Source organism: Podarcis erhardii (assembly GCF_964252035.2).
Source record: "Podarcis erhardii genome assembly, chromosome: 7".
NCBI classification, from domain to species: domain Eukaryota; kingdom Metazoa; phylum Chordata; class Lepidosauria; order Squamata; family Lacertidae; genus Podarcis; species Podarcis erhardii.
The window spans coordinates 7,074,867-7,087,748 of record NC_138511.1 but is presented as its reverse complement, the minus strand read 5'-3'; the positions used below and the strand labels follow the sequence as shown (position 1 = coordinate 7,087,748).

At 44.6% G+C, this 12,882-nt stretch overlaps 1 protein-coding gene across 1 annotated transcript in view; it reads left to right on the top strand.

Annotated features, from left to right (window-relative positions):
* The window catches only part of ANTXR1 (ANTXR cell adhesion molecule 1), a 133,450-nt gene that overhangs the window by 27,335 nt on the left and 93,233 nt on the right, over window positions 1-12,882 (top strand). Inside the window, exons 7-8 of the mRNA XM_081868473.1 lie at window positions 3,986-4,054; window positions 5,808-5,888. Of these exons, the coding sequence (XP_081724599.1) occupies window positions 3,986-4,054; window positions 5,808-5,888 (150 nt within the window). The remainder of the gene's footprint in view (window positions 1-3,985; window positions 4,055-5,807; window positions 5,889-12,882) is intronic.

Sequence of the window (12,882 nt, the reverse complement as noted above, 5' to 3'; positions counted from 1 at the left end):
TGTCCTGAAAGAAAGTGCAGGTAGCAGATCAGAGTGTGGGAGGGGCTGAGGGAAAAACCACATTCGAGCTTCATAACAGTAAAGGTAAAGGGACTCCTGACCGTTAGGTCCAGTCACAGACAACTCTGGGGTTGCGGTGCTCATCTGGCTTTACTGGCTGAGGGAGCCGGTGTACAGCTTTCGGGTCATGTGGCCAGCATGACTAAGCTGCTTCTGGTGAACCAGAGCAGCGCACGGAAACGCCGTTCACCTTCCCATCAGAGCGGTACCTATTTATCTACTTGCACTTTGACGTGCTTTCGAACTGCTAGGTTGGCAGGAGCAGGGACTGAGCAACGGGAGCTCAACCCGTCGCGGGGATACGAACCGCCGACCTTCTGATCGGCAAGACCTAGGCTCTGTGGTTTAACCCACAACGCCACCCCATCCCATCGAGCTTCATACATTCAGCCATTTATTACATTTATATCTCAGCTATCCTCCAGGGAGCCCAAAGGTGGCCTACATACAGTGCCCCACCCTCACAACAAACAGGCAAGGTAGGTTAGGCTGAGAGGCAGTGTCTGGCCCTACGTCCCCTGGTGAGCGGAAGCCCTTGTCTCCCTCAGTCCTAGCCCAGCACTCTTAACCACTACACCAGGCTAGCTCTTAATCCACTAGCTCCTAATCCACTTTCCCCTCCATTCGGGTTAGACTGGCATAGTCCACACCCACATGAATTTGCACATGAGGGATTCTTTCCTGTTCATGCCAGCAGTTAAAGAGTCTGTCCCTTGAATTCTGCTAGAGTTTCAAACTGTCTTCAAAAGTAGCCCCGCGTATCTCATGTTGCAGTAATCTAACCTAGAGGTCACCTGAGCATGGGTTGCTGAACCCAGGTTATCCTCATTCACTTGATGGGTGGTCCCATATTTTAGGGCTCATCCAGACTTCCTTAGGTTCTAGATTTCTAAGCACATGTTTGCACTTCTTATCCAAGCATAGAGGTGTTTAGATTGTTGTTGTTTTTGTCCTGGTGCTTTCTTTGGGAAAAACCTCCATTTCACTGCTGAATCAGAGCAAATAATAAACAAACAAACAAACAAACAAATAATATTAATAATTAATAATAATTTTTTATTATTTATACACCGCCCATCTGGCTGGGTTTCCCCAGCCACTCTGGGCGGCTTCCAGCAAAATATTAAAATACAACAATTCATCAAATATTAAAAGCTTCCCTAAACAGGGCTGCCTTCAGATGTCTTCTAAAAGTCAGATACAGTCGTACCTCCAGTTACATACACTTCAGGTTACAGACACTTTAGGTTACATACTCCGCTAACCCAGAAATAGTACCTCGGGTTAAGAACTTTGCTTCAGGATGAGAACAGAAATTGTGCTCCGGTGGCGCGGTGGCAGCGGGAGGCCCCATTAGCTAAAGTGGTGCTTCAGGTTAAGAACAGTTTCAGGTTAAGATCGGACCTCCAGAACGAATTAAATTCTTAACCTGAGGTACCACTGTAGTTGTTTATTTCTTTGACATCTGGTGGGAGGGCGTTCCACAGGGCAGGTGCCACTGCCGAAAAGGCCCTCTGCCTGGTTCCCTGTCATCTCCCTTCTCATAGTGAGGGAACTGCTAGAAGGACCTCAGCTCTGGAGCCTCAGTGTCTGGGCTCAACGATGGGGGTGGAGATGCTCCTTTAGGTATACTGGACCAGGGCCGTTTAGGGCTTTAAAGGTCAGCACCAACACTTTGAATTGTGCCCGGAAACGTCCTGGCAAAATCAGTGGAAAATCCAATTGCCATTTGCTCCAATTCAGTGTTAAAACACAGGACCTGATCGCTCAGGCTGTGCTGAATGGCCATGAAGGTCCAATGCATCTTTTGCAAGTAGGCCACAGACTGTGGTATCTATTCCTAGTCAGAGAAAGCTGCCTGGCCAAACCAATCCTAATTCCTCAGTAACAGGATAAGACAACTGGATGTGCTCCATGCATAATGTTCCCCTCCCTGGATTTGATTTGATTTTTTTGCAGTGGGTGGAGTTGGGAGTTCAGGCCATCGGTTTTCACAACTGGGAGATCACCCTCCTCCCTGCATGAATGTTACAACAGACCACCCCCTGCCATTTAAACACACAAAAGGAAGCAAAAGCTTTAGGGTGGCTGAGCCAGATTTTTCGGAGCTTTAAGAGGGAGCTTGGGACACGGGTGGCGCTGTGGTCTAAACCACTGAGCCTAGGGCTTGCTGATCAGAAGGTCAGCGGAGCTTCCATTATTTGGTCCCAGCTCCTGCCAACCTAGCAGTTCGAAAGCACATCAAAGTGCAAGTAGATAAATAGGTACCACTCTGGCGGGAAGGTAAATGGCATTTCCGTGCGCTGCTCTGGTTTGCCAGAAGCGGCTTAATCATGCTGGCCACATGACCCGGAAGCTGTACGCCGGCTTCTTCGGTCTGAAAGCGAGATGAGCTCCGCAACCCCAGAGTCGTTCACGACTGGGCTTAATTGTCAGGGGTCCCTTTACCTTTAAGGAGGGAGCTTAGCAGGCAAAAGAGTCAGTGATACAGAGCTGTTATTTCTCCAGTACATCCCAGGTCAGAGTGGCATGCAGGTCAGAGAGACATGTCGTTAGTTGGATAGTCTCCAGTGCGTTGTTTTATAGACTCTTAACAGGATTTTGATAGTTGAATCGGGCTGATTGTGTATCTGCTCAAGGGCGAGAGAGATGCTGTATCTGGCAGCCTGATGAAATGCAGCGCTGTGATGGTGTGAAAACTTGGATTTGTTCTGACCAGAAGCTGGAGGGAATTATTAACTGGAATGGAAATGTGGAGGTGGTGGTGAGGTTTCCCCCACATCCCCAGTAAAAGTAGAATTTTGAGCCTTGAACACCCAAATGGAAAGATTCCTTTTGTGGAATGGAAATTAAGGAAGTCCAGCAAAAAAAAAAAAAAAAGTGATGATAATAAAACTTGGGCAGAAATAAATTTGCATTTGCAAGAAACAGGTCCACTAGCTAGATCTGAATTTCCCCCCTTTCTTCTTTTGTCTCTTATTTCAATCACACTGTTTTTGTTTGTTATTATTTTAGCCCTGGTTTTCTGATATGTAATAATTTGTTTTATGACAAGTCACCTTGGGATCCTCTTCTGGGACTGAAAGGGGGCATATAAGTTTTCTTCTAAAACGAAATACATCAATTCTGAGAGTATGGCATTCATCCTTAATAATTCAAATATTATATCATTTAAAGTTCAGGAGGTGACTGGCTTCTGTATCTGCTATCTGGTGAGCCAGGGCCTGGAAGCATATTCTTGCTTTGGAAGCTCCTGGGCAAATGGATCAGGTCCAGCTTACTGGTTGGCAGTGGGCAGCCCAGTGTGATGTAGTGGTTAGAGTTCTGGGCTAGAGTTCTGGGCTGAGACCAGAGTTCAAATCCCCACCCAGCCATGAAATTCACTGGGTGATCTTGAGCTACTCACTCACTCTCAGCCTAGCCCACCTCTGGGGAGAAGCTGCTGTATGTAGGCACCTTGAGCTCCTTGGAATATAAATGTAAAGGTGGAATATAAATGAAAAATGATATGGTGATGGCAGAAGCACCAGTCAGAAGGCTGGACTCCTCTGGACCTGCCATTTTCATTTGGGAAAACTAAAGCTCAGTACCTCCCTGTTGGCTATCATGGGAAAACTTCTTTTCCCCTTTTGACAGAAGTGGATGAAATTTGAAGGAAATATCTCTTTTCAATGTCTCAATTTCCTATAACTTTAAGACACTCTCTTTTCCCTACTGGTGAACTTGTAGACAGACTTGATAGGCATCGGCAGGTAAAATGGCTGGATGGTTGGGTGGGTGGGTGGGTAGGAGAGAGTTAGTCATCACTTTTAAGGGAAGCTCAAACCTGAAGGCAGCCACAAAGTCAAGCCATCAAAACTATGTTCACATGATTACATCTTTAATCTGTTTCAGTAATTATCTATTCTTTATTCTCTTGCTCAAGGCAAACCGATCCCGTGACCTTGGCGCAACTGTGTACTGCGTTGGTGTGAAAGATTTCAATGAAACACAGGTAAGTTCCCAATATACCAGATTTGCACAAAACAGCAGTTTGGTTTTTTTAAGTGTGTGTGAACTCCATCTTTTATAGGAACATTTTGTAAGAATGCCAGCAGCACTTGCGCTTTGGAACTCCCTGCTCATTGAGATCAAGCAGGCGCCTTCGCTGTAATGTTTTTGGCGCCTGCTAAAAACATTCTTGTTTAGACGAGCCTACAAGATGTTTAGAAAGTTAACGCGAGTTTAATCTTTTGTGAGCCTATTGCTATTTCAACTTTTTGCAGCTTTAAAATTATTGTTGTTCATTTTTCTTGGTGATAAGTTTATTGTTTCATCTTTTCTCTAAACTGAGGTTGGGTTTTTCCCACAGTCAAGTGATGAATAAACTTTATGACATAAATAAGAGAGCCAGTGCTACTTATGGCATGTTTGCTCAGTTCCACACCTCCATTCTCCACATATGCTAATGTTATAAGAATTTTTAGGTCTTATAAATATATAATAAATGTTCACAAATGTACCAAGCAAACACATATATAAACATATAAACCACATGCCTAAAACCCACAGGAAAAGTCCTAAAAGCCATTTTGACTCTTTCAGTCACCTCAAATATTTCTCTACAAGGTCGAAGGAAATGCAGAAACCTCCCCATTGTCTCTGTCCTCACAAATCTTGCCTTAAGGGCACATTTAAGGTATGAACAAGGTGAGCCTGTGACCTGGCTCAGGAATTAAGTATTATCATTACAAAAGGATGGCCAGGCTCCCCAGGTAATCCAGTCAAGTGACCATTAACAGGTAACCTGGCAGACAGGGTAAAAACAAAGCACTCAGATTTCTGTTGTAGACCGCCTTTTCTGCGATGTAGGTATGATGTATCTGGGGGGGTGTGGTCTTGGGCTACACCACTTCTGTGATGTATGTATGGTGTTTCGGGGGGGGGGGTCTTGGACTCCAGGGCGAGCAATTTAAAATGTCTATATAAGGACGGACACACCTTTGTCCTGGGTCCTCCTCCTTTCCTGCGTGTGAGGGGAGCACCCTGTTGCAACAGTTAATAAAGATCAGACTTACTAGCTGATTTGCTTCTCAATATTCTCTGGTTGGTCTCTGTTATTTTCTCTGACCAATAGAGAACCTAAGAAAGGACTCTATATGGGCTCTTGGGTACCCCATAAGGGAAAAGGAGCAGTTTTATTACTTATAACACTAACCATCCTCAAACACCTGACGGGCTGTAGCATTTAAGATGGAACTAGCTTGTTTTCTGCTGCTCCAGAGGGGAGGACCTAAACCAACTGATTCAAATCACAAGAAAGTAGCTTCCAAGTAAATATTAGGAAGAGTAAGAGCCGTTAGACAGTGGAACAAGAGTCCCCCTGAAGGTGGTAGACTCTCCTTTGTTGGAGGTTTTTAAACAGACTTTGGATGGCCAGCTCTCAGGGAGCCTTTTAGCTGTGGCTCCTTTAGCAGGGCGTTGGTCTAGATGATCCTTGGGATCCCTTCCAATTCTAAAAGACTATAAAACAAAAACAAAGCATTTTATGTTTTCGAAGGGGCTGCAAATCCTGCTAAACCCGATTGTGGGACAAAAGAAATCACAGTGCATTGGCCACTGGCACGTTAAAAGCAAACACACGAAAACCACCGTTGCCTGTTAGCCACAACCCCTGGGTTGCTTGGACAAGACTTTGCGTTCAAGTCCTCCTTATGACATTGTTTGCTGGCTGCTGACACGTTTGACCCTTTTTGTTGCTCTTCCAGCTGGCACGGATCGCTGACAGCAAGGATCACGTCTTCCCGGTGAATGATGGCTTCGAAGCTCTCCAGGGAATCATTGACTCTGTAAGTATCACTTACCATTGTGTTCATTTTACGACTCTTGTAAAATCACCAGTGTTGTTGCCAGAAACCAGGCATTTATCACTATCCTGACATCTGAGCGCCTCCTCTTCTGTAGTAGCAGGAATGGAACTGAAGGGCTGGACCTGGGTGGGGGGTGGGAATGGGCTTGGATGATGGGCAAGAGATGCCAGAGGCTTGTTTATGGTTAGCAAGTACAAAGCGTGGAGAGGCTTTTGCCAAGAGGTCAATGGTTGGGCGAGATGTCTGTGCCTCCCCAGGGGGAAGTGGCAGATTCACTGTTGCAGATGAAGTGCTCCAGTTAGGCTGCAGGGTTGCAAATGCTTCCATTTGGAGTGAGGGCCAGTGGCAGGCAGCACAATCCTAAGCAAGCAAGCCGGCTGAGTGCCTCATAGGATTGCAGCCTTAACTGTGCAAGTGGCAGTTTCAACCATGATTTAGATCTGTTCTTAGTCTGTGCTTGCGAAGGTGAACAAACAAGATGAATTTTAATAGGGAGAAATGTAAAGTATTGCACTTGGGCAAAAAAAATGAGAGGCACAAATACAAGATGGGTGACACCTGACTTGAGAGCAGTACATGTGAAAAGGATCTAGGAGTCTTGGTTGACCACAAACTTGACATGAGCCAACAGTGTGACACGGCAGCTAAAAAAGCCAATGCAATTCTGGGCTGCATCAATAGGAGTATAGCATCTAGATCAAGGGAAGTAATAGTGCCACTGTATTCTGCTCTGGTCAGACCTCACCTGGAGTACTGTGTCTAGTTCTGGCCACCACAGTTCAAGAAGGACACTGACAAACTGGAACGTGTCCAGAGGAGGGCAACCAAAATGGTCAAAGGCCTGGAAACGATGCCTTATGAAGAACGGCTAAGGGCATGTTTAGCCTGGAGAAGAGGAGGTTAAGGGGTGATATGATAGCCATGTTCAAATATATAAAAGGATGTCACATAGAGGAGGGAGAAAGGTTGTTTTCTGCTGCTCCAGAGAAGCGGACACGGAGCAATGGTTCCAAACTACAAGAAAAAAGATTCCACCTAAACATTAGGAAGAACTTCCTGACAGTAAGAGCTGTTCGACAGTGGAATTTGCTGCCAAGGAGTGTGGTGGAGTCTCCTTCTTTGGAGGTCTTTAAGCAGAGGCTTGACAAGCATATGTCAGGAGTGCTCTGATGGTGTTTCCTGCTTGGCAGGGGGTTGGACTCGATGGCCCTTGTGGTCTCTTCCAACTCTATGATTCTATGAACAACGGAGCCGGTCAGGAAATCAAATGCAAAAGAGAGCATCGGATCAATTTGTTCGAATAAGGGAATGTGGTTTATTTCTTCTTGTTTCTGGCTGGTAGCCTATGAAAAATGTGTGAAACATGGTTGGAACAACATGCAACAACCAGGAACAACATTCATATAATGGCGTATGCCTGAAGCACCACCAAGAGCTGGTTTCACATGGCAAACGTCATACTCCCACAGATGTGCCCTAGTGCCTTTGAGTGGATTTATTTTCACAGCGTCAAGGTGTGGATTTCCCAGTTCAGTTGCACAGAAGGGGCAGGTAGACATGAGCCAGAGCTAAACGGACGTATCAAGGGATTGCAAACAACTACTGTGGCGTGTTTGAGCCACAAATGCACTCCATTGGAAGAACCTGCTTTCTTGCAAGGCAAGCATTGCAAATTCGGTTTCTAAGCAGATAAGGTAACAAACATCCCAGGCTGCAGCAAGGAAAAGCAAGGTAATAAAACCCTTTAGCAAATTCCTTCACACTTCCTCAAAGACCTTTTGGCTCGTTTTTACAACATCCCTTCCCAACATGGTTTTAACACTTAAAACAAAAAACTGCCTATCAGTCAGTCTATACAGATGGATGACCACCTGTCAGGGATTGTTCAGCTGCGATTCCTGCATCACAGGGGTTGGACTAGATGGCCCTTGGTGTCCCTTTGAACTCTACAATTCTACGTTTCTGTACATCATTATGTTTATCCGGTACATGAGCCTACCTTATTGCAAGGCAAATTGGATCTTGGCCCTCCTCTTCTCTTTCCTAACGCTTGTTTCCAAATTGGACGGGAAGCACTAAATGATGTTGGATCACCAGGTATTGTGAGATTGTAAGAGAGATTTCGTTTGCAGGCTTTCATTCCTTTTGCAGCTGTTCTTAATGGGTTCCAGAAGCAGTTGCCTCTGTGTGTGTGTGTGTGTGTGTGTGTGTGTGTGTGTACGCGCATGTGAAAAATCTGGGCAGAGCTGATTATCCGAGCGCTTTCTGGGCTCCTCCCAACCTTACTAGCAGCAATCAGGTTACCCAAGGGTCGCTGTGAAATGATAAAATCTCATAATAGAGGGATCATGGATGTGTGGTGCAGGCATGGGCAAGGAATAGCATTCTATGTGTTGAGGAAAAGCTGTACGTTTCCCCATAAATTGGTTGATTATATCTTTCTGGGCGGTCAGAATCTCAGCACAAGGGATCCGTGGGTGGAGAAGCACAGGAAATAACAGGCAGAGCAGCAGCAGCAGAAAATTGTGGTCCTGGGTGTGGGGTGTGGGGGCCAAAACCAGCCCGACGAAAGAGAGGGAGGGTCTAGCAGGGGCTTCATAGGAGCTGCTCCCCTGAAAGAGCTGCTTTCAATGCAGAAAGTGGAAGGAGGGAGACATCCATATGGAGTGTGGGGCAGTGAAATGGTTAGGGTGTTGGATTGGGACCTGGGACAAGAAGCTCACTGGGTGTGACCCTGGGCCAGTCACTGCCTCTCGGCCTAACCCACCTCCTGGGGTTGTTGTGGGGCTAAAATGGGGAGGAGAAGTACCGTATTTTTCACTCCATAAGATGCACCTGACGATAAGACACACCTAGTTTTTAGAGGAGGAAAACAAGAAAAAAAATATTCTGAATGAAACAGTGGGTGTATGATTTTTGTGGTTCATGCTGTGGCCACAGACATGATATGTGATTTGATGGTGAGTTTGGGGTAGCCCAATGCAAAAATCCTGAGAATCCATGTGGATCCGTGCTTTGTAACCACATTTTTGCGCCATTATGGCCCCACGCAACAGTGGATGTGTGATTTTTTGTGTGTGTAGGCTTTAGCCATGGACATGCTATGTGATCTGATGGTGAATTTGGGGTGACCCAATGCAAAAATCCTGAGAATCCATAGGCTTTTACCTCCCCCCTTACCAGGCAGCCTCCTTTATTACTAGCGTCCCTTATCTCCCTCCTGATCACTTGCCGATCAGCTGCTCAGCGGCTTCATTTCAACACCCCCTTCCATATTTCTAAAAAAAAAAAAAGCACAATCTGCTTTTCGCCCCTGGGCAGTTTGGCTCCAGGGACCACGCATTCGCTCCATAAGACGCACAGACATCTCCCCTTACTATTTATGAGGAAAAAAGTGTGTCTTATGGAGCGAAAAATACAGTATGTACACCACCTAATAAATAAATAGAATAAAGTGTGAAACCAATCCCTCTGGCACCCTTGGGTGCATGCTAGATTATATTTATTTATTTTATTGTTATACTGCATTTCTATTCCACCGTTTTCTCTCTTTTTTAAAATAATATTTATTGAAATTTTCCATATAATAACAAAACAAAAAGCAAAAATTAAAAAAAATATATCCAAAAAAGAAAAACAATTAATAAAAACACATAATATTTAAAGAACCTTATCTTCTTTCACCTTATGTCTCAGACCTCCTCCCCCCTCCCCTTCTTGCATTCCAATTTATATTGTCTGCTCAACAAGTTCTTATCATATTTCTCAACCTTAACTTAATAATTTCTTTTATTCCACCGTTTTCTCCAGTGAGCTCAAGGTGGGGTTCATTGTTGTCCCCCACCCCATCTCATTTAATCCCCACAACAATCCTGCAAGGTCGCTTAGGCTGAGAGCTACATTGACTGGCCCAAGGGAACCCAGTGAGCCTCATGGCTGAGTGGGGATTTGAACCCTGGTCTCCCACATCCTAGTCCAACACTCTGACCGCTACACCACACTGGCTGATCACTATACCTCAGATTGAGGGCCAAGCTGGCACCGAGGGCAACCAGCGTGGGGCAGTGGTTAGAATCCTGAGCTAGGGTCTGGAAGACCAGGGTTCAAATCCCCACTCGGCCGTGAAGCTCACTGGCTGACCTTGGGCCAGTCAGTCACCTCGCTGGTTGGTTTGGGCCTAACCCACCTCAAAGGGTTGTTGCGGGGATTAAAGGAGGAGGAAGAGTAGAACCATGCATGCCACCTTTAAGCTTTCTGCAGAAAAAGGCAGGATATGAATGCAATTATTTTCCTTAATCTCACTTATCGTCAAATTCAAATCTAATTCAGTGGTGGACAGTTATTTATGATCTAGCATCCTTCTTAACATTCAACCAAATTTTTGGAGAACTGCTAGATTTTATTTAAATGAGCGGATATAAGGTTCTAAACAAGATGATAATTTGCTTGAAAAAATTTTATAACGATGTAAGTGGGAGCGGGAGACGTGAGGGAGTCCAAAGAAGTGATGAAACTATGTTATGATATAAGTAATGTTGTTTATTATTTATGTATTGTATTCAAAAACTTTAATAAATATTTATATATATATAAAAAGGATATGAATGCAATTAATAAACAAACACCCAGCAGATCCCTGCAGTCTGCAAGAGATTTGCAAGTTGCAAAGATCTCGGAAGCCTGCTCCATAGTAACTCAGAGGAGCAGGGCCTTTAGTGTGGCTGCCCCTATTCTGTCCCTGTCCAGATTTGACAGGCGCCCACTACCAACACTTTCCAGAAACAGTTGAAGACATTTTTGCTTCCATAAGCATTCTCAGCTGGATAAATGGTTCTTTCCCATGTCTGCCCACTTGTCTGGGTTTTAGTCCTGTTTTAAATGTATTTGTTGTTTTCTGTGTTTCTGTTTTAAATTATCTGATATGTAAATCACCTTGATGTGGTGGTTTTAGAAGACAACTAATAAATTAACTGTCATCACCATCACTATGGAAACCTAAGACCACTAGGGACAGACCAAAATAAAAAAATTCCTTCCAGTAGCACCTTTCGTGTGCATGCACACTTCTTCAGATACACATATCTGAATATCAGATACATATCAGATACATATCTGAAGAAGTGTGCATGCACACGAAAGCTCATACCTAGAACTAACTCAGTTGGTCTTTAAGGTGCTACTGGAAGGAATTTTTTTATTTTGTTTTGACCATGGCAGACCAACACGGCTACCTATCTGTAATAGGGACAGACCATCATTTTTAATTCCAAATGAGCTGAGCCATAGACCAGCTGTGCCCAACCGTGGATTTTGTAGGGGTTTTTCGTCCTCTTCCGTATAGACCACTGTGGCCCCCCCTTTGTTTCTCATGTCAGCTTGAAGAATAGCTTTTAAGGATGTTTTAAGCTTTGCTTCCCGTACCGTATGCCTCTTATTCCTTTGGCCTCCCTGTTGCCTCTCACCAAAGAAGTTTTGTGGGTTTTGGCAGTGGCGTAGCATGGGGGGTGCAGGGGGGCTGGCCGCACCGGGCGCAACATCTGGGGGGGCGCGCACTCACACTCGCAGCTCTCTGCCCCTACCTGGCTCATGGGTTAGGCTCACGGGTTGGGGGCGCAAATTACTTGCCTTGCCCCGGGTGCTGACAACCCACGCTATGCCACTGGGTTTTGGCTATTGATACAGAACAGAACAGAACAGAACAGAAAACATCCACGGTGGTTTGGAAGGTGATGGATCAATTAACTGTAATAATGAATAAATGCAACTCAGCCTTTGTTCTTGGAGACTGAATGGCAAGGAGGAGTTTGGAGGAGGGTTGCTTTGTTGTGAACTGGCACCCTGCTCTTGCTTCTCTCATGGTTGATCTGCACATCCTTACAAAATAATTTCATGCACGGAAAGCCCCATAAGTGTCCTGTCTACCCCTCACAAAAGGAATCAGGCCTGCCGAAGGCTGCCCTCCTGAAACACCCCCCACTCCCCACGGCAAAGCAGGGAGACAGGTTTTATGAGGCCTTTGTCTTGCTTTGCTCTGAGGCAATTTTCTTTGCGGCTTTCAAGAGGGAATTTTTGCAGATCAGGGCATGAGTTCAGGAAAAGGCCTCAATTGTGGGCTTGTCAGACCGCTTGGAAATTCTTGATTCGTTCTGAAAAGACTTTACACAGTGAAGCACCAAAAGGGTTGTTTGCATTCTTTAATTATTTCATAAAGTTTATACACCGCCGGATTGTAAGAAAAAGAAAAACGTCAAAGTGGTTTATGAAACGATAAAACAGTAAAATCAAGAAAAAATGGGAATCCTAACGTTGAAACATACATACCTGTATTTTAAAATGTCCCGTCCCCCCATTATTTTTTTATTGTAATTTTACTGGTGTTAGCCGCCCTGAGCCCGGCTCTGGCCGGGGAGGGCGGGGTATAAATAAATTTTATTATTATTAGTCAAAATCCTAAAACAGATTAAAATCACCTGAACTTTCTGAGCGTCTGTCTAAACAATAATGGTTTTAGAATATTTTTAGCAGGCTTTTAGATTATTTTTAGAGTACAGGGAAGGCGCCTGCTTGATCTCAATAGGCAGGGAGTTCCAAAGTGTTGGTGCTGCCACACTAAGCACTGATTTCCAATCCCTGGGAGAGGAGTCTCCATGAGCAGCTCAGGTTTCGTTTCCTCAGAGTTATAATAATAATAATAAATAATAATAAATTTTTATTTATACCCCACCCTTCCCGCTTCAGAAAACCGGGCTCAGGGCAGTTAACAACAAATTTAAAACACTTAATTGATGCAAGAAAAAACAGCATAAAATACAGTATAAAGCATGAATAACAATAAATTTTCAAAAATCAATTCAGAGGGGGAAATCCAGCCAATAAACATTAGATGATCACCAGGGCTAGCTGGCTAAATTGAAGGTGTTGAAGGTGACTGGAGATTGTGTTGTCTTTTTATTTTCTTTTTTTGAGATATATG